Source organism: Corylus avellana, chromosome 9 (genome assembly GCF_965113065.1).
Source record: "Corylus avellana chromosome 9, dhCorAvel1.hap1.2, whole genome shotgun sequence".
NCBI classification, from domain to species: domain Eukaryota; kingdom Viridiplantae; phylum Streptophyta; class Magnoliopsida; order Fagales; family Betulaceae; genus Corylus; species Corylus avellana.
The window spans coordinates 18,513,813-18,534,815 of NC_142498.1; the positions used below are offsets into that span (position 1 = coordinate 18,513,813).

The following is a 21,003-nucleotide window of genomic DNA, read 5'->3' on the forward strand; positions in this document are numbered from 1 at the left end:
TTAAAGATATTGAAGTTGCTAAACCTCAAAGACGGGAGGGTGATTGTCCTTTTCACTTTCATAAGATTCAAAGTTTGTTAGCCTTTGGTTATTGCTAACGCTAAGTCACTTTTTTATATTTTGGGACTTGTTTTCTTAGGTGCTGCCATCATTCTTCCTCTTGTTATAACCTAATTATACTAAACTAATAGCACTCATATGATTTGGTCAATAATCACCCGTCAACCAAACCCAAAAAATAATAATAATAATAATAATAATAATAATAATAAATAAAATAAAATTATTAAAAAAAAAAAATACTACTCAAAATATGTCATATAAACCGGTGTGAAATGAGTACGAACAGTAACGTTATTCAATTTAGAAATATCTGCATTGATTTTTTTTCATACTTGTTGTTTTCTCTCATACAATGAATCTTAGGAAGAAGAAGAAAAAAAAAAAAAAGTATGAAAGCAACCATTCATAAAATCAAAATTGACTAGCAATATTCTATTAATTATATTATTTCATAGAGAATAACTTTTATAGGGCCTTGGCATAAATCAAGGCTTTTGTGCCCTCCAATAAGAATGTGACGCATTAGTATGGAATATTATAACAAAAATATGGTATTCTACCTAATTTTTTTTCTAAAATACTTAAAACAAAACACTTTCTAGAATAATCTTTTCTGTACTGGCCAGCAGCGCCTCCAGTGGCAAGTTGGTGGCTGGGGTAGTTTTGGAGAAAAATATGAAAAAAGTTATTATAGAAGGTGTTTTGTTTAAGGTATTTTATAAAAAAGATTAGGTGGAACACCATATTTTTGTTATAGTGTTCCACGCTGATGTATCACCTTCTTATTGGAGGGTACAAAAGCTTTAATTTGTACCAAGACCCTATAAAAATTATTATCTATTTCATAATAATAAGTAGATGTGGCATATAGATTGGATGGATGGGCACGGGCATGGACTTACAAGTCTACAATAATAACTAATAATTTCTCAAATTAACATTAAATTGATTGAATTTGGGCCCGCTCCGCCCCCCCAAATTTGTAGCTTTCGTCTGAATCGGGCTTTAAAGCAAAAGCTAAAACGGCTATTTTTAATTTCTTTCCCATAATATTCACTTCCAAAAAAAAAAACATTTTTAATTTAAATTCTACTGTCGTTTGCGTAACGTCTCTCCGAAGATTCACACACTCTCCTCAGCATCCCACTCCACGGGTCGCCTTGAAATCTTTCCGTATGGGGGATTTGCTCGTGTGGCGTGCAAAAAAGTAAACCTCTCACTCAAAAGACTAAAACCCCACAAAAACACTTCACTCCAATTACCACATTTACGTAAATACCCTTCACCTATACACGTTGCCTTTTGAGCACGCGAGTTCCTAATTTTTATAAGCTGCGCGAGTAGCGATTTCATTCTTGTGATTTTAAAAAAGTAAAAAGAATTTAGTTAAAAATCTCCGGTCCAAGCAGCAATCCTTAGTATGACAGTTATGCTCTCAAATCTCGCCTAAACACTTTCCCAGTCGCTCTCTGGCCGGCGACACGTAACGGTCATATTTCCGGTCAATTTGTTGTCGCTCTAAAAATTTTACTCCATTAAAAAGCCTCTAAAAACCTCATCAAGATTTGGCTCTCACTCGCTCTCTCTAATTTCTCTCTTGCTCTACTCTCTCTCTCTGTGTTGCTCGGTTTCCCACTTTCCCAATCCAAGTTTCTTGCAGGTTTAGGCGACTTGGAAGAATGAGATTGGGATTGATTTTGGGATATTGAAGATGGTAGCCGCTGTGTCCACGGCGTTGAACCCGAAAACAACGGCCCGTGGTGGGCCTCTGCAAAACCCTACAAGGCCGCCTCTGTTGCCCTCCGAGCCCGACAATGGCACCGCTCCTCACCGCAGGCCCAAAGCCCGAGAGGTTACTTCGCGCTACATGTCCTCTTCCTCCTCCTCCTCTTCTTCTACTTCTACTTCTTCTTCGGCTTCGAATTCTAGACGATGTCCGTCGCCGTTGGTTTCGAGGACTGCTACGATGACTCCGATGCCGTCGGTTTCGACGCTGGCGAAGCGGGCTCAGTCGGTGGAGCGGAAGCGGATGGCTACTCCGCGGCCTAATTCTCTGGATTTGAGAGCCGGGAGCGGCAATGGTGAAGTGTCCGCGGCTCAGAAGCTGTTGTTCACATCGGCGAGGAGCTTGTCAGTGTCGTTTCAGGGCGAATCGTTCTCGCTCCAGGTCAGCAAGGCCAAGCCGGCGCCGTCGCCGAGCGCGAGGAAGGGTACGCCGGAGAGGAGGAAGGCTATGATGCCGACGAGAGCTGCCGATCAGACCGAGAATTCGAGGCCGGTAACGGATCAGCAGCGATGGCCTGGGAGGTTAAGGCAAGCTAATTGTATGAGTCGGAGCTTGGATTTCACCGACGAGAGGAAAAAGGCCAGTGGATCCGCAGGCAGTGTGGTTAGGGCATTGCAAAATTCAACCGTGGACGTTAGCGCGAGACTTTGTTCGGAATCGGAGAAGGCAGTTGAGCTAGCTGTTGAGGGCGATTCAGGCATCGCTGCTTCTGATACCGAAAGCGTGTCTTCTGGTAGTACTTCTGGAGCACAGGACTGTGGTGGTGGTGGTGGTGGTGATGGAGGAGCACAAGAGCAGCGTGGTGGACCTCGTGGGGTAGTAGTCCCGGCGAGGTTTTGGCAAGAGACTAACAACCGGTTGCGGCGCCAACCGGAGCCCTGCTGGCCATCAACAGCGAAGACCGTTGGCACCAAAACCATGGCCCCTCCTCCACCAAAGCTTATTGCGCCCAAGAAGTTGTCCATAGATAGTCCAGTATCTTCCCCCCGAGGGGTTGGAAATAGTAGGGGACAGTTGTCTCCTGTTCGAGGGGCGGCTCGGCCAGCCTCGCCGAGTAAGCTTGGAGCGTCGTGCTTGTCGCCGTTGAGGGGAACAAGCCCGTCTCGAATGCGGAATGGGGTGGCTAGTACACCGAATAGTAATTTGAGCAACACACCGTCGATTTTAAGTTTTGCTGTTGATGTTCGGAGAGGGAGGATTGGGGACAACCGGATGGTTGATGCGCATGTGTTGAGGATCTTGCATAACCGTTTCTTGCAATGGCGTTTTGTGAATGCTAGAGCAGGTGCTGCCCTCTCTGCGCAGAGGTCGAATGCAGAGGTATAGTTCCTGGACTTAATCCTGAGCTGATGTTGATTGTATTATATTTCTATTTTCTCTGTTGCTACTTTTTTCTTGCAATGGTGGTCTGCTTTTTGTTGATTGTGGAAATTCGTATGGTTATCATTATCATTTGATACATGGTGTAATTTTCGTTTTTGTTGTTATGTTCTTCATACAAATTTATTTTGTTTTTCTATGTGGTTCATTTCATCATTAGGATTCTTTTGCTTGCAAAAACTTATGATTACTTCAAATATACTATGGCATTGATTTCATGTTCTGGTACCCACGGAAAGAATAAGCTGTATCATTTTATGTTCTGGGACCATGTTATCTTAAAAATGAAAAACTCATGATAAGGGGAGAAAGGATGCGGTATGAGGTAGGCAAGAAAAAGGGAATGGTATATGCAGTATGCTTGTTGAAGCTCGATAGATCAGATGAATAAGGTTAGTCAAAAAAAGAAAAAGAAAAAGAAAAAATGGTCTCGTGCAATACTTTGTGTGGATCTAGCAATGAGCATGGCGGAGTGGATAGTTCAGTGGGAGGCAAGGGAGGTTGACGGTTAAAAAAGTTGAATGTCTAGGAGGGAGAGGATTGGTTTGTAAGAAGTTACTCTGAGGAAGAAATTGAAAGGTGAGTTCAATAGATTGATGCAGCTAGTGGGAATTGCAGAATGCAAAGATTTGGGCTATCTGGCTTAAAATGGGTAGTCTTACAATTTTTTAAACAACTAGCTATTATTCATTGAATGGTTGATCACATTGGTAGTTTGGTGGTAAATGTGTGAATAAGCAGCAAAGAGTGAAGAAATGGAATTGTTCAACATAAATGAAGCTTTTAGTAATTTTTATAGGATTGAAGAAAAGAACAATTGTAATATCTAAACTCAGGTGGCTGGGGAGGGAAGTTGTTGTAGAAGGGATGGCGGAAATGTAGAACGAAAGGAGGCAAATTTCGTCTAGAATTAGATAGTGATATGTGTTAACAAGGACTTGTGATGTTAAGAGTTAATATCAATGGTCAGTTTTAAGGATTTGTTTTTGGATAAGTTTTAAGGAAATTTCAAGGGTGATTGTGTAGATTTTTTATTTGGGGGGGGGGGGGGGGGGGAGGCATATTTATGATGCAATGCAACTAGATAATATTTTAATTATGAAGTACTTGACTTTTATCATGCGAGACATTTTAGGGTTTTTGAAGTTTGTACAGGTGATTTCGAGAAGGGACTGAATGAATATTTTCTAGTTCTCCTTACAATGTATAGGCTGTATATAGAGAGAAGATTACAGGCCAGTTTAGTTCATGGATAGATTACATGCAATTAAAGTAATTCGTGTTGAAATATTTGGTGGTTAGTTTCTGTAGTGTAGCATTTGTATGATTATTTTTTGGAGGAATAAGGCTTTCAACACAACTTTGTCTTGAAAAATGTGTAGAGTCTGATAACCAGCAATATGGAAAGCTTCATTTCAGAATAATCTTGTTATGATCGCCATCAACTGTTGTGGGTACAAATTAGTTCTCCAAAATGCCTGTTATCATTTTTGTTTTCTCAAAATAGATCCGTACTACACCAAGAACTGTTAACATCCCTACCATTAACTTACCATTGTCTTCTAAATTATGTGCATTAGCTGCGGACATTAGCATCATATTGAATATGTGCATGAACAAATGGTAATCTGGTGATAATCACATTCATTAGATCTCATTCTTTTATGTTCCATGCATTATATGCATAGGCTGGGTCCTATGTAAGATAGATGTATTTGCCACCATATTGTGTTATGTTCATAGAAGATGCAAGCCAAAACCCCAGTGTTGTGCGTATGTGTGTGGATCCACCGGAAAAATTCTCTGGTTATGCCAATAAAGTCAAGTTATTTAGGATTTCCACATATGCCATGGTTATATCTTTGATGAGGACATATCTGCCTGTTGAGATGACATACTTTATAGGAGTATATGTGCATTCACATGTGCCCACACACACAAACAGAGCATATGTTTATTTTTCTTGTTTTGCTTGCCACTTTCTTTTATGTTTCAAATGTTTTACTTTTAGCTATTCAGTTATCTTCAGTTTAATATCTCAAGTTATTAAGAGCAATTTTCTTGCATAAATGTTTCTTTGTATCAGAGAAGCCTTTATAATGCACGAGTAACTACCTTAAAACTACGGGAATCTGTTAGAGCCAAGAGAACTGAGTTACAACTGCTGAAGCAAAATTTGAAGCTAAATTCCATCCTAAAGGGGCAAGTAAGATTTGTGACTACACTTTTCTTATGTATATAATGAACTGTCAAATGTGCCAATTAGTGTTTAAGAGAATTGCCGTTGTCATTTAGTTTATTTGTACTTTGGTTTATCCATGTTTTCCATAATTGTTTGTGAATGATTCAGTTAATAGGTATGCAGCTGGTATTGAAAGTTTTTTTTTTTTTTGGGGGGGGGGTTAATATTTCACTTCATTTTACTCTGTTGTTATTACTAAAGAATCCCCTCCTCCCTGGGCGTCTCTTTTTTTTTTGATAACTATTTTTGGAAAATGAAGCATGGAGGGGCTGAGCTCCTTGATAAAATTTGAATAATTGCTGGATGAGCTAGGGAAGCAAATTCTTACAAAATGGTCTATGATACACCTAAATCTCTCCCCAGTCATTGCCGCGAATGCAATTCTATAAGTCACGCGTGCTTAAAAATGTTAACAACAGCTAACTCTTAGGTTTTTTTTTTCTTAATCTCTCCTGTTGATGTCATGAAGATGTTGAGATGCCTGCATGATTGTAAATAAGAGGGTTTGTTAGCACCGCTTTCTGTCTAGGTGTTGCATTTTGTCCTAATTATGCTTGATGAGTGCAGATGGCATATTTGGAAGACTGGGCTCTTGTGGACCAGGATTACTGCAGTTCTCTGTCAGGGGCTACTGAAGCTTTGAAGGCTAGCACTCTCCGCCTTCCAGTTGTTGGTGGGGCAAAGGTAAGCATTAACATCTCTGCTGCCAAAAAAGTTGTCATTATTTTGGAAATAAAATTTTTATTTGGTTCTTTTGTTGCTACAGGCTGATGGCCAAAAAAGTTGTCATTATTTTGGCAATAAAATTTTTATTTGGTTCTTTTGTTGCTACAGGCTGATGTCCAAAATGTGAAGGATGCTATTTGTTCAGCTCTTGATGTTATGCAGGCCATGGCATCCTCAATCTGTTTATTGTTATCAAAGGTGATTTTCTTTTTTCTTTTTTCTTTTTTAAATCCCCTGAGTTGCTCTATGCATCTAATTTATTCTTTAAAAGGAGAGAGGGGAAGGGGGTTGGGTGGTGCAAACATCGCATGTTGTATTAATTTTAAATGGAGCATAAAGCTGTGTGCATGGGTGTTGGTTGTGGTAGGTCTAAGGTTTGAAACTTGCCTAGCAAAAATGTTAAATACAATATAAATCCCTAATAAACTAATTTTATTGAAGATATCATTGTTACTTGAAATAGAATGTTATAAAATAATCTGTTGTTTTCCCTAGTAATGGTATTAATCAGATCTCCATGGCCTTCTTGATGAAGTTGTGAGCAATTGATAATTTTGTCCATGGAGATCGTACTGATTTGTTCAGATATGATTGATTTATCTTCCTCTTTTGGTCCTCACGGACTCTTATAGCAGACGTGGAGACCATTTTCTTCTCTAAGTGGGGGCTATAACCCTTTAGGTCACTTCCATCTAAATCCCATGTGTTTCAGCTTTTCTGCCTTTTTACCCTTTTCTTCTTTTAATTAATGGCACCTGCACTTTTCCTTTTAACACACAATCTCTTCAATTTGTTCCTTATATGCCCCTGAGAATCCCTGTTTATCTCCTTGCCCGTGGGGAAGAAACTCTAATGTCATTCTGAAATAACACTAGACAATTCTAGGTTTTTTTTTTTTATCTTTTTATTAGTTTAATTTGGTTAGATTGTTTTTGTTTTTGATTGGTTATCTCAAGTCAACGATATTATCTGCGAGTATATGCTTTTTTACTCTTGCAACACTCACACATGCATATGTCTTATTTAATTTCTGAATGCATTCAACTTATTTAATTAATCTGCATTGGTCCTTCAACGTAAATTTCAGTACAGCCTCATATTTTGGCTTTTACAAACACTGTAAACATAATGAAATTTTGAAGGTAATGTAACCTAAAAACACACTGCTATTGTAGGAGGCAAAAGATTTTTACTACAGTCTAGCAATCTCATTTAGCACCTGCAATGTTGAGCCTCTATTAACACCTTACCTCTACAATTTGTTATTATTGATAGGTTGGGGATGCGAACTCTTTGGTTGCTGAACTTGCAAATGTAAGTGCCAAAGAGCGAGCTTTGCTTGATCAGTGCAAGGATCTGCTGTCAACAATTGCCGCCACGCAGGTAACTGTTCTATTTCTGTAGTCACCACATAATGAATGCCTGGGAACATGGCAACAGCTGTCTCCCAATAAACCAAGTAAAAGCAAAAGTCTAATTTGATGTCCATTAAATCAGCTGTTGGCATCCAATGATTCTTGTTTTTTCACTGAATAACAACTTATCTGTTATGTCCAGGTGACGGAATGTAGCCTGAGAACACATATTGTACAACTAAAGCGTGTACCTCCTAACCTGACAATGAATGTATAAAGCTCTTATCATTTGACTTGCCTACCTTTAAATTGCTAACATCACATCAAATCACACCTTTTTTCCTTGGATCCTTGGAATCGGAGGCAATAAGAGAGTTATGTTTGGTTGTGGCATAAAAGAGTGCTGATCTTGGCCCTTGTTGGTACATAAAATTTAGCGGTATGATGGTATTTCCTATGAATAGATGGAAATGGACGTTACTTATAATATCGAAATTAGATTGCATACATGTATTTTCTTATAGGCCTGAGGAATGTATATGTAAATATGTGTAATGATGGTTCGGGTTTTCTTAATTCAATAGTGTTCTCTTAAATTCTGATCCAGTTATCTCTTATCTCTTCATCTATTTGCTTTAACGTTCTCTTTGTAGGATCTCCTGTAAAACGAAGGGTCTAGATTTAACCAAACTGTGTTGTTTTATTCTCACTGAAGGGTACCTTTTCTGGGGCCTTCTTTCCGGATGGGCCTCGCTGCGAACTCAAATTCAATACCCACAAGTCAATTTCTACGGTTAGCGTTACAAATTTGAAAAGGAAAAGCTAAAATCAGAATGTGGGTATGTGTGAGTGGGAGGATGTTAAGGAAGGAATAGATTAGTGGTGGTGGAGTGTTACTTGGAAGTCTTTGCTTCTAACTATTGAGGGGTGGTCGGCCATCCCCTTGCCAATGACAACCTTTGGGTGCCAACCCGTGTGAGGGTGGTTGGTCACTCCCTCAAGGGATGGCCAAGTACGATCTCTTATAATTTTAAAAAAATAGTAGATTATCAAATTATACAATTTTTTTTTTTTTTTTAAGCATCGAAATGCTTTAAAAATGCCACATATGTTACTGTTGAGAATTGAACATATTTTCATCAAGTTTTTGCTTTCTATGTCGTAAAAAAGCTGTTTGGAGCCAAAATTGTCGTTTTAGTTTATAAAGAATAAACATTTCTACATAAGTGAAAATAAAGCTTTTTGAGAAAAAATTCTTTTTGGTTATCTCGATAACATGTCACATTTTTAATGTGACATTTTTTAAGCGTTTCGATACCTAAAGACAATATAAATTACATAATTTGAGAATCTAGATCCTGATCCAGCCACCTATTAGCTTCTTTTTAATTCTTGTTTACTTTTTTATTTGTAGCTAAATCTAAACCCGTTCATCCAAATGAATGGTACGTCTGGACTGGATGAACGGTCTCGATCTTTGAAATTACAGACCCCTCCAGTTCCTTGGAGTTGCAAAAGGCCTCAATACGCTTCTATCAATCTCTTGGTTCAGTTTGGCCTTGGCCCTTTCTGCTTTCCTTATGTAAACATATAAAATATCAACCATATGATGATGGTGGCATGGTCATAAGAACGTTCTGCCACTTGAAGAAGATAAATTTAAAGATGGAGGAACTCGATCGTAGCCCGTAGGCTCCATTAGTTTTGACTGTTCTGAATCCTCTGCATTTTTTCAAGGTTACTTCTGACTTCCGTCACCCAACCGTGTATAGAAAGCAGATTCGGCTTCTATGGGGTAGTAAGAACTACTGCATGGCTGTCGTTTAGTATTTTTTTTAAAAAAAATTATAAAAAATCAATAATTAAAAATATTAAAAATATTAAAAAATTAAAACAAAAAAGTAGAGAAAAACCAAAAACTGCCAAAATGGGGTGGCCATTTTGGCCAAGGGGTGGGTGGCTCATGGCCGGTATGGGGGTGGACTTGTCCACCCCCATGGCCATTGGGGGTGGTCCGGCCACCCCCAAAAGGGCACAAAAAAAAAAAAGTTTAGTTTTTGGGGGTGATCAGACCACCCCCATACAAGCCATGGGGGTTGGCCGATACCACCCCCAGGCCACACGGGGGTGGCCGAACCACCCCCTACGGCCGGTATGGGGGTGGTCCGGCCACCCCCGAAAACCAAATGCACAATTTTTTTTTTTTTTTTTTGGCCTTTTTGGGGTGGCTGGACCACTCCAAAGGCCGTCGGGGTTAGCCAAAACCATCCCCTGGCATCGGGGGTGGTCGATCTACCCCCAAGGCCTTTGGGGGTGGTTTCGGTCACCTCTTACAACCAGTATGGGGGTGGTCTGGCCACTCCAAAAAACCAAACCCACAAATTTTTATTTTTTTTTATTGGCCTTTTTGGGGTGGTCCGACCACCCCAAAGGCCATGGGGGTTGCTGACCGGCCATGGCAGGTGGCCCCAGCCATCCCCTTGGCCAAAATGTGGTGACCGGCCACCCCTTGGCAAAAATGGGTACTCGGCCACCCTTTTTTCTTTTTCTTTTTTTAGTCTTAGTTTTTTAATTATTATTTTTTTTATAATTTTTAAGTTTTAATAAGTTTTTATTATTTGTTTTTAAAACCTACATTTTAAATACTACCGCATCAAATTCGAATCCATAGAAAGCGAAAGCAGAATTTATAATTAAGAGTTGCGAGTTTCATTAATTACGTGGGCTTTGAGGCTTTGAAAATCATTATTGGCAAACCCTTTCTATATGGTAATGTGTTGAAAAAAAGAGTAGTTTCCATATAAACTATTACACGATAATTGTAAGTTTCCTACCTCCGTGGTAATTGACAATTGATGCAGAGGAACCACCCTATTTATGAAATGTTTTTTTTTTTTTGGCAACAGAATTTCCATTTCTTCCATTAATGTGAAAACAAGTTTCTAGAACCCATCAGGTTCTATATTTGAAGGAGCACGAAGCTCTGACGTTACAGTAGGCAAAATACATGGTGGGGTCTCATCTACCCATAATCGCTCCGAAGGACACTGGACACCCATCTTCACCAATCTATGCGCAGCGTGATTGCCTAGCCTTCGAACGTGATGCACCATCCAGCTTCTTTGCGTTCCAAGCAGAGTTCGTGCATCATCGATTATATGTCCAAAAGGGCGCAAACTATGTTTAGGATCCTTGAGAGCTTGAACCACCAGCAAGGAATCCCCTTCGAGTACAAATCACTAGTATAAAGAAAATATATATATATATATATATATATATATATATATATATATATATACTCCCCTCAATTCACCATTCAAATTACAATTTTCTTCAACATTTTAATTTGGTTAATGTACCTTACTAATTTACTATTAGGGTTGGAGTAGTGTTTGTGAGAACACTGGCATGCATGAACAGTGTGCACGCAGGTATTCATATATTATTATTATTTTATTGTTTAAATAATATTTTTTTTAAAAAATTATATGAACATTGGCGTGCACACTGTTCATGCACGCCAGTGTTCTCACAAACACTACTCTTAGGGTTGTAGTCACCCCAACCTAAAACGACAAAAATACCCTACATAAGACAAGAATTTTGGAAAAAAAAAAAATGTATTTTTATTTTTTTTTCTTGTTTCTTTGTTTTCAAAATTTGTCCTTTTTTTAATGGGATATAGTTTTGTCATTTTGGGGGCAAAAAGATGCGACCCCAATGGCAGCCTGGCAGGAAGGCGGTACATTGCAACTCCAATTTTTTGCTTTTTTTTTTTTTTTTTTTTTTTAATAAATTTTGTTCTTTTTGTTTTTTGTTTTTAATGCAGTGTACTTTTGACATCTTGAGGGAGAAAATGGGACATTGCAACCCCAATGATAAATTGGTAGGGTACACTAAATATATTAAAAATATTGGGCGTACATTGTAAATTGAGTGGTAAATTAAATGAAGCATCTCCGGCAAGAGTTTTTATTTTACTACTCAAAATACAATTTTTTTCATTGTAGCTACTAGTTTTTCACTACACACTTCAACAAGAATATTTATTTTAACTATCTACTCTAATTAAATATTATTTTATTAATTTTTTTATCATTTCCTTATCTTCCCCATAAAAAGAGAATGAGAGAGAGAAAATATTAAAAAAATAGAAAGAGAGAGAAAATATAATAAAATATTACTTACAAGTTGTTATAGTAACTTATAAATATGAAAGTTCACTGTAACAGTAGTAGGAAAACCTTTTATTTTACAGTATCAGTTAGAGCAAGAAAAGTTAACAAAATAGATAAATTTAACTAAAAAACTAATTTAGAAATACTGCTGGAGATACTCTTAGATTGAACTTAAAAGAAAAAAAGTGAATTTAATTATTGAAGTTAATATCTTAATACTTCTAGCACGTGGATTCAAACTCATTTTTAATAAGTAAAACTCAACTTATAAAATAGGGGGCATGCCTACATATATAGATCACGGGGTCTTTGGCAGTCCCAAAAATTTCTAAAACTCCTATAAACACACTGTTTCCTTTTCAAATGTTTAATTTTTCACCCCCTACATGATAGCAAATTCTTTTAGATTTTAAACTTGTGATGCGTTTCAAACATGTTTTTGGTTTGAAAGCAAAATATTCATAAACCTGTTTAAATTTGACTCGTTTATTTTTAAATGATTTCAAATTTATTTAGGAGCTCCTCCATTAAATTAACCATTTATTATATAAAGTAAATAACATAATTATTTATTGATTTCGTAAAGCCTTAGCTATTAAGACGATTGATTTGGTGCGAGCATTTAGGCCTCGTTTGGTTCGCGGATTGTCTAGTCCATTGGAAAAGGATTAACTACCACTGGGATTAGCTACTACTGAGAATAGATTAGCTAGTCCTATTCCTTTGTTTGGTTATATATATATATATATATATATATATATATATATATATATAACTGAATTAAAAATTAAACTGAGAAAGTATAGAGAAAGAGAGATGGAGAAACAGAATAATAATAATAATAATAATAATAATAAAAACTAAACAGAATCAAAGAGAAATGATACAGAGAATCAAAAGAAAAAAAAAACAGAAGAAAAAAAAAACTGAGAAACGTTACAGAGAAAAAAAAAATAATTCAAGAAACAGAGAGAAAATGAAATAATCAAGAAACAAAGAAGAGAAATCGAAGAGAAGAGAAGGGGAGAGAGATACCTTGCGCAGAGAAGAGAGATCGTTGCTCTTTGAGAGATGGAGATTGTTTTGCAGAGTCTCCTTGAGAGACGTGGGTGCTAGAAGGGTGGGGTTTTTGTGGGCAATTTACACGATAATTTTAATCCCACAGGAAAGGATTAGCTAAGCCACTCGTTTTTTAGTGGTTTAGCTAACCCTGTGTGTATAGGATTAGTAATCCCATGAGAATAGACTATTTTTAGGAATAGAATGTTACCAAACAAAGGACTAGTTATACCTAGTGTTAGCTAGTCCAATCCAAGAATCTAATCCGCGAACCAAACGGGCCTTAGTGGTAAAATCTAATGGAGGAAAGGGAGGAGGAGGAGGAGGAGTTGTGGTAGGGTCCACAGCGCGCAGAAGCGGCGACGCGAAAGGATGTGAAGACCCGTTTGAGTGGGCGTCGTTTTCGCATTGTCAGCTATCGTCAAACATCCACGTGGTGATCGATGCCGTGGAACCCATTACCGGTGGACGAGAACTGCGTCCTTTATAGGGCGCCCATTTTGGGGACCCACCGGATTCCAAAATCCGAATCCTCGTGGTGGGGTCCCCAATTTTCGGGCACTCTTGCATGCTTATGATGTTCCTTTCAACACCACCCCTGCTTCCCCCACAATAACACCATCACTACAAAATTCCAAAAACCGTCTCAACTTTTGAGAAGAGTTTGTTTATACTTTATAGTGCCCCCCATTGAATTGAAGATCCTTTTTAACTTTTTGAGGGAATTCGACAAGAATCCTCTCTGCATTTTATTTGAAGATAAATATATATTTTTTTTAATCATATTTGATTTATCTCATTTTACAAATTAATCAATAGATTCGTGAATTTATGTGAACTTCATATAAGTTAATAATAGACTCTATAAATCTAATGATTAATCTATTAAATTTGTAAGAAAATAAATATGAGAAACTTATTGACTTCCATCTTTTTTTCTATTACATGAATAAATGTGTCAATTTTAAATTTTGATATGTATTTTATTTAAAATTAAAAAAAAAAAAAATCATATTCCATGTGAATTAGATCGAGTGGTATATATTCACGGACAAAAAGCATAAAAGTTTCATGACATCAGCAGTACTGGAACCATAGTTTTAGATAGGGAAATTGTATATAAAATCCTTAGGTAAACGCGCCTTTTTTAAAAACTCCCTGGGTTTTTTTTTTCGAAAATTTACTCCCTGGGTTAATGGAAATGACAATAAAATCCATGCCGTCAAAAATTTTTAACAGTCGTTAGTCAAATTCAAAACGCACCGTTTCACCTTATTAAAATATTAATTTTTTTTTATTAATTTAATTTTAAAATTTAAATCTAAAAATAAAAAAATAAAAAAATTAATCTTTTGTCAACTCACGACTTCTTTCCTCAACCCCGGCGAACACACCCCAGCTCTCGAATCTCTCCGGCAACATCAACGGTGGTTTGGCTTCGGTGGTGCCTTCTCCAGTTGTTGGAGAACAATTGATTTCTCAGTTAGATTTCCAGTTGGTGACTTCTTGCCTTCAAATTGATTTTTCAAGTTGAAGAACAAGAAAAAGAGAATTTTACTGCTGGTTCTTGTTATTATATCTTGATGGTCTTTTATCTTTACAATTTCAGGGTCTCTACTGCAATTACCAAAGGGAGAAAAGGAGACTGTTGTCGATCTGATCATTGCTCAAAGTTTTTGGTTTCTTGCTCTGGGTTTTGTTGGTAGAAGGATTTTCTGAATGGGTTTTGCTTAGTCTTTTTTTTTTTCTTTTTATTTCTGGTATATGGGATTTTTTCAGCTTGTCAGATGTCAACGTTTGGAGAATCTGGTTGTTTCCCTCAGAGCCAAGCTAACGTTTACCCAAGTCAATCTGATCATTGTTTCCCTCTTGCCTTCAAGGAGAATTACAGCAAGCATCAGAAAGGTTTAAAAAAATTCCACAGGCGTCAAAAGATTCCAACTTGTTTAAGACGGCTAAAACACATTAGCAGAGGCATGCATAACATTGTCCCTTAAGATGTTGGATTCTCATACACAAGACTCAGGAGCCCAATTTCAATAGCCCTTCTCAGAAAGGGAATTACATCAAAATTGCACATCTAAAAAAGGGATTCTGGTAGATTGGTAGCGCCTGGTTTGATGGAATTGCGTTTTTTCTGGGGTTGTCAATACTGAGAAAATTTGAGTGTTTTTTACTTTGTTTGGTTTGAGGAAGACCTTTTTTGGCATTGGATTGTGCTCTGTAATTATGTATTGTTTTGAGGAAAAATTGGAGGTTTGGATGTTTGTGATTACTCTAATCATTCAAATATGACAATGGAACTGTAGTAGTGCATTGTCGTTGTTAGGAAAGATCCATAGGAAGATGGACTCCACAACCCCTCCCTCCTCTCCTGTGCGAATTTACCAACTTCCTCTGTCACCTCACCACCACCACCTTCTTCCCCTGCTCCGTCGAATTCTTCAACTACGCCTACTCAGACTACTGACACCCCAGCGCCTTCATCCCCTTCAACCCCTTCAACTCTAGCTCCTCAGTCTCCTCCACCGCCAGCCCCTGCTGCTCCTCCTCCATCCCCGCCAGCTTCACCCCCACCGGTATTAACACAACCTCCAACCTCACTGCCACCTTCTCCGCCAACCACCATCAACTTCACCACCGCCATCGCTACCAGCATGACCCCCACCATCTGCCCCTTTGCCAGATCACCCCCTCCAGTTTTATCTTCGCTGCCACCACCACTAGGAGGCTCTCCTCCGCAAGCATCCCTTACACCTCCGGTGGCATCCCCACCTCCCCCTCGAGCCATTCCACCAACTGCATCTTTACCTCCTCCACCCAATGATCCAGCACCGCCTTCCTCCAATCTAGATCTGGGAAATTCTGGGAAATTTTTACGATCTCTCTGGAATTTAAATTAATTTTAAAATTAAATTAAAAAAAATTAATATTTTAATAAGGTGAAACGGTGCGTTTTGAATTTGACTAACGGCTGTTAAAAATTTTTGACGGCATGGATTTTATTGTCATTTCCATTAACCCAGGGAGTAAATTTTCGAAAAAAAAAACCCAGGGAGTTTTTAAAAAAGGCGCGTTTACCTAAGGATTTTATATACAATTTCCCTTTTAGATAAGGAGAGTCAAATCCTATATATATATATATATATATAGGGAAAGAAAATTAATTTTAATAAAAGAATTAAAATATTTAGAGATATTTAAAAATATTGGAGTGCTGGTGCCTCCAAAGCCATGGGTAGTTCTACCTTGCATCTGCATGACATGATCAATACCAACTTCCTCATGTGTTAAAATATTGGCCGTCTTTGTCAAAGGACTTAAAAAAAAATAATAAAAAAAAAGTCCATATTATTCCTCTCAAAATTAATCTTAACATTTTTATTTTTTACATCACATTAATTACTTTTTATTACTATTCAAATAAAAAAAGCACTACAAAACTTTTTTTTTTTTTTTTTTCACTTTTTCATATAAAATATTCTTACTTTTTTTTTTTTTTTTTTTTCATACTAATCAAATCTGCTACAGTTCCAATTAACTTCATTTTTCAAATCTTTGGCGAACGCCATCATTAAGTCCTCAAATTTAAATTCACTATTTTGATTTTAAAACTTCAATTTTTAATTTGATAGATTTAAGATATGAGTTTAAAACACATTTTAAATTCAAGACCTCTTTCAGTATTTTCGTCATATATATATATATATATATATATATATATATATATATATATATATATTAAAAAAAGTAGAACGAAAAGAGGTGGTTGAGTTGCGTCACCCAACCTAGACTTGGCGACGGCTCTAAAGAGAATAACCGCAGACATCTTAGGTAGCCACCTACCTACGGTGACTCGCAGCCATCACAGTCAAAAGGGTTGCAGCCACCCTCTCAAATCGGAGTGGCCAAGGCACTATGCTTCTAGGACTTCTGCTCATTAGAGGAAGGACGTTAATTGAACATGTGGGAAATTTATTTTGGAATTATTGTTGGATATGGAATATGGATGTACATGAAGGTGTTTTAATTAACCTCGTTATTGGGTTGATTTTGTGCAATAAACGACATGATAAAATAAAATAAAAAAAAAAAATAAAAAAAAAAAATTGGCCTTTAGATTCATTTTTTGACACGTTTTCTTATATTCTAATTAACAAGATGCTTTGTGAACATGCAGGAGAGGGAGAGCCATGCATTTTCGATGGACTCGATGCGACAAAATTGTTTCTTTGTGTTTTTGTCTTGGGATGGAAAAAATTGCAAAAACCGTAACTATAAATGGAGCCAAAAACACATGTATTAAATATTCTTTAGTATCTAAAACAACCAATGTTGGATTTCTTTCTTTTAAGTAGATTAATTGGAACTTCAATGACAACGGTTATAATTTGCGTCAATGTTTTTGTTTTGGTGTTACTTAGTTTTCCGCTACGTCAATTAGAAGTCTAAAGTTAATAAAAAAAAAAAAAAACATAAATGTATAACACTTGAAATTTATGCTTCATGTATGTAAGCCATCGTTAAGAAAACCAAATTAATCTTTTTGTTCTTCATAACTCATCTCTCCCATCTTGATGTATAATGTAAATATATATGCTATAGCCAAATGATAACCTTTGCATTTTCTTGTCTAATCTATTTTCTCTCATCCCAATAAAAACCAATCAATTGTCCATTGTTAATGGAATAAATAAATATTTTCTTCTCATAACAATAACAATACCTTATCTCGCACACCCCGGCTCACCTATCATAATCTATCTACCTGTGTTCTACAAATTAATAAGATGTAGAGTAATGATATTGAGAACACCAATGTGAATGAACAGTGTTAACGCCCGTGACATGGCACAGCGGGGAGAGAAGAGGAGGCATGGTGCTAGTTGGAGAAGAAAATGGATTTGGAAAAAAAATCTTGTGGGGGAGAACTATTTCGATTGGAACTAATATACGTTGGCGGCGGTGACAGTGGGGAGACGAACGATGGGGAGAGGAGTCGTGCCGGTGCTGGTAGGGGGAGAAAATGGGGGAAATGAAATGTGGTCAGGGGAATGGCTAGAGGGAAAAGACGCAGGTTTTTCAATTTTTTTTTTTTTTGGCCAACATGGCATGTGCCACGTCACTAGCATGCCCATTGTTCATTCACATCGGCGTGCCCAATATCATCACTCATTCAAGTAATTCAGTAAAAATGTAGTCCTATTAAGCTTTACTTGATTTTGGGCATAGGCTTATAAGGCCCAACCAATTTATATATCTTATCTTGTCTCCTTTCTTTTTCTCTTCTCCCAAAAATTCTCTTCCACATGTATTAATTTCATTCACTATCTTAACAAGCTATTACCCTTATATATGGTAGATGTAGAACTCTAAGGCTGAACCACATAAAATCCTTGTGTCATTTTTTTCTTCTCCAAAATCCTCTTATGCTATTTTATTTTGTTATATAATTTAACATGGTATTACAACCACTTAATTTCTTGAAACCTATTTTTTTGTTACGCGCCATGTAACACCCCGCACAAATAGGTCGCAAATCTCTTGAACAAATAAAGGTATAACCACTTGAAATTTGTGTTTCATGTATGTAAGCCATCCTTAAGAAAACCAAATTAATCTTTTTGTTCTTCCTAACTCATCTCTCTTTTGTCCCATCTTGATGTATAATGTAAATATGTTATAGCCAAATGATAACCTTTGCATTTTCTTGTCTAATCTATTTTCTCTCATCCCAATGTAACTAACAAAAACCAATCAAGTCCATTGTTTATGGAATAAATAAATATTTTCCTCTCATAACAATAACAATACCTTATCTCGCACACTCCACCTATATATCACCATGTATCTCCCTGTGTTCTATAAATAAGATGTAGAGTACCGATATTGGCCACATCGGCGTGAACACTGTTCATTCACACGCAATGCACGATGGGGAGAGGAGAGGACACACGGTGCCGATGAGGGAAGAAAATGAATTTGGGAAAAAAAATCTTGTTAGGGAGAACTGTTCAAGTGGGAGTTGATGGACGGGTTTGTAGGCGCCGGTGACGATGACGGTGGGGGAGGAGTCACTCCGGTGCCAGTGGGGGGAGAAAATGGGAGGAAATGAAATGCATGTGGTCGGGGGGAATGGCTTTGGGGAACAGACGCATGTTTTTCAATTTTTAATTTTTTTTTTTTTGGTGAACGTGGCATGTTCCATGTCACTAGCTTGAACACTGTTCATTCACGCTGGTGTGCCCAATAACATTTCTCCTTCAAGTAATTCAATAAAAATGTAATCCTATTAGGCTTTACTTGATTTGAGCATAGGCTTATAAGGCCGAACCAATTTATATATCTTGTCTCCTATCTTGTTCTCTTCTCCCAAAAATACTCTTCCACGTGTATTTTTATTTCATTTATTATCTTAACAAGGTATTACCTATATATGGTAGATGTAGTCCCTAAGAACCACTAAAAATACTTATATCTTTCTTTCTTTTTTTTCTTTTATTATTATTATTATTTTTTATATATTCTCCAAAATCTTCTTATGCTATTCTATTTTACTTTATAATTTAACATGATATCATAATCACTTTCTTGAAACCTATTTTTTTCTTACCCGCCATGTAACACCCCGCACAAATACGTCGCAAATCTCTTGAACAAAAATAACTGGTTTAAGCTTGTGTATATATGCATTATCTAAAATGGGTATTTTGGGCTATTTATATCCAAAAAAATACACAAGTGTATGCCACGCAACACATTTTTAAAATCTAATTTGACGAAAAATATCGACAAAGGGTGTTAAATGTAATAGAATGATATTGGATGAGATCAAATGCTACTTTCTAAAGTTTGAAAATACAAGTATTAAAGTGGTGATAATTTTGCCCGGTAAGTATTTTTGCCTAATATTATTTCATTTGACACATTTGATTTGTTACCATTTACCATTTTGTGTTCTACAGGTAGAATCTATTGAGATTCATAAACATGTAGTCTTATTAAACATTATCTAGTCTATAAAATTGAGCCACTTAAATCTCTTGATTTCTTCCATTTTGTTTTAAAATCACATGGCTAAAATTAATTGAACCATTTATGCAATCTTAGCCGGGACCACCGGCTTATCTCGCCTCAGGTGCTCCCATTGCCCCCAAGTGGACATGTACGGCCCGCACAAATCCATGCAAGCAGACAACGCTACTTATAAAACGACAACGTCAGACGTCATAATTTTCAACAAACCCCAAAACTGAAAAACAACAAACATTCCCGGGAAACTTGTCCAAAAACCCGCCGGAGAACTTTCCGGCAAGTAAAACTAAAAGGTTCTTATTACCAGTATTATTTATCCCTTACATCGTCTCTCACTCACCTCTAAACCGCAGGATTTCATCAGAGACAAAAACTCTCTCTCAGACAAACAAATTCAAAAGCTTCCGATCGTCGCCAGAACTTCCAAAGCTCGTCATCATGGACTCCTCTGAATTCAGCGACGTTTTCCCATCCTTGGACCGTTTGACTCTCGGATATTCACTCCACGGGCCGGGTCTCAGGGCAGAACGGATCTCGTTGGAGAACTTAGGCGCAAGTGAGAGAGTGAGAAGATCGGACGGCTGGCTTTCATGCATGGACGGCGCCGATGGACGGTACAGATCTTTCACCGTAGATTCGTCGGTACTGAATTCGCTGGCGTTCTCCGCCAAAGGCGTCAGAGAACCACCGGCGAGCGCCGTCTCCACCGCCAGCTGACACACGTGCCACTTTCCACGAGATAGAAGCCCCACCGCACCGTCCACCGGATTCACCGTACGCCCGCACGCTTCATACAACAAGGACTGGAACATAGCTGAAGATTTAAAACACAGAAACAAAATTAATTAACTGCAATTGTGTAACATGTACGCCTTTTTCTTTCCCTTTTCCAAGGAAGAAAAAAAAAAGAAGCAGAGAGAGAGAGAGAGAGAGAGAGAGAGAAAGAGCTGTTATACCCACCGGGCCTCTGAGATTCGGGGACGGCGGAGACGAATGAGATGAGGTCGCTCCGGCCGAAGAACCTGGCTAGCAACAGGACGGCGTTGCCTTGGGCAGTCGGAGAGTCGATCCACTGCAGGCAGGATCTCAGAACGCAGCCATCGGCACACCCCTTTCGCAGCACTCGGCAGCCGTTGCAGCTCATGCTGACGGATTTGTCGTGAGGATCAAGCAAGCGAG

The 21,003-nt window shown here is 37.7% G+C and overlaps 2 protein-coding genes across 2 annotated transcripts; one reads left to right on the plus strand and one right to left on the minus strand.

Annotated features, from left to right (window-relative positions):
• Positions 1-1,496: 1,496 nt before the first annotated feature.
• Positions 1,497-8,148, plus strand: LOC132190159 (QWRF motif-containing protein 2). The gene is made up of 6 exons (XM_059605061.2): positions 1,497-3,169; positions 5,316-5,435; positions 6,039-6,155; positions 6,306-6,395; positions 7,473-7,580; positions 7,755-8,148. The coding sequence occupies exons 1-6, from the start codon at positions 1,775-1,777 to the stop codon at positions 7,827-7,829; spliced, it is 1,905 nt and encodes a 634-aa protein (XP_059461044.2). The 5' UTR covers positions 1,497-1,774; the 3' UTR covers positions 7,830-8,148.
• An 11,922-nt stretch (positions 8,149-20,070) lies between these two features.
• LOC132190470 (LOB domain-containing protein 37) lies at positions 20,071-21,003 on the minus strand. The gene is made up of 2 exons (XM_059605470.2): positions 20,785-21,003; positions 20,071-20,638 (listed from the first exon to the last, which is right to left on the minus strand). Exons 1-2 carry the CDS (start codon positions 20,966-20,968, stop codon positions 20,205-20,207), a joined length of 618 nt encoding a protein of 205 aa, XP_059461453.2. The 5' UTR covers positions 20,969-21,003; the 3' UTR covers positions 20,071-20,204.

Excerpts from the sequence above, each read along its gene's own strand:
- LOC132190159 (XM_059605061.2), top strand. The coding sequence starts at position 1,775 with ATGGTAGCCGCTGTGTCCACGGCGTTGAACCCGAAAACAACGGCCCGT. Across the intron at positions 5,436-6,038 it reads ATTCCATCCTAAAGGGGCAA|ATGGCATATTTGGAAGACTG; the intron begins GTAAGATTTGTG and ends TGATGAGTGCAG. Across the intron at positions 7,581-7,754 it reads CAACAATTGCCGCCACGCAG|GTGACGGAATGTAGCCTGAG; the intron begins GTAACTGTTCTA and ends TGTTATGTCCAG.
- LOC132190470 (XM_059605470.2), bottom strand. The coding sequence starts at position 20,968 with ATGAGCTGCAACGGCTGCCGAGTGCTGCGAAAGGGGTGTGCCGATGGC. Across the intron at positions 20,639-20,784 it reads CCCCGAATCTCAGAGGCCCG|CTATGTTCCAGTCCTTGTTG; the intron begins GTGGGTATAACA and ends TTAAATCTTCAG.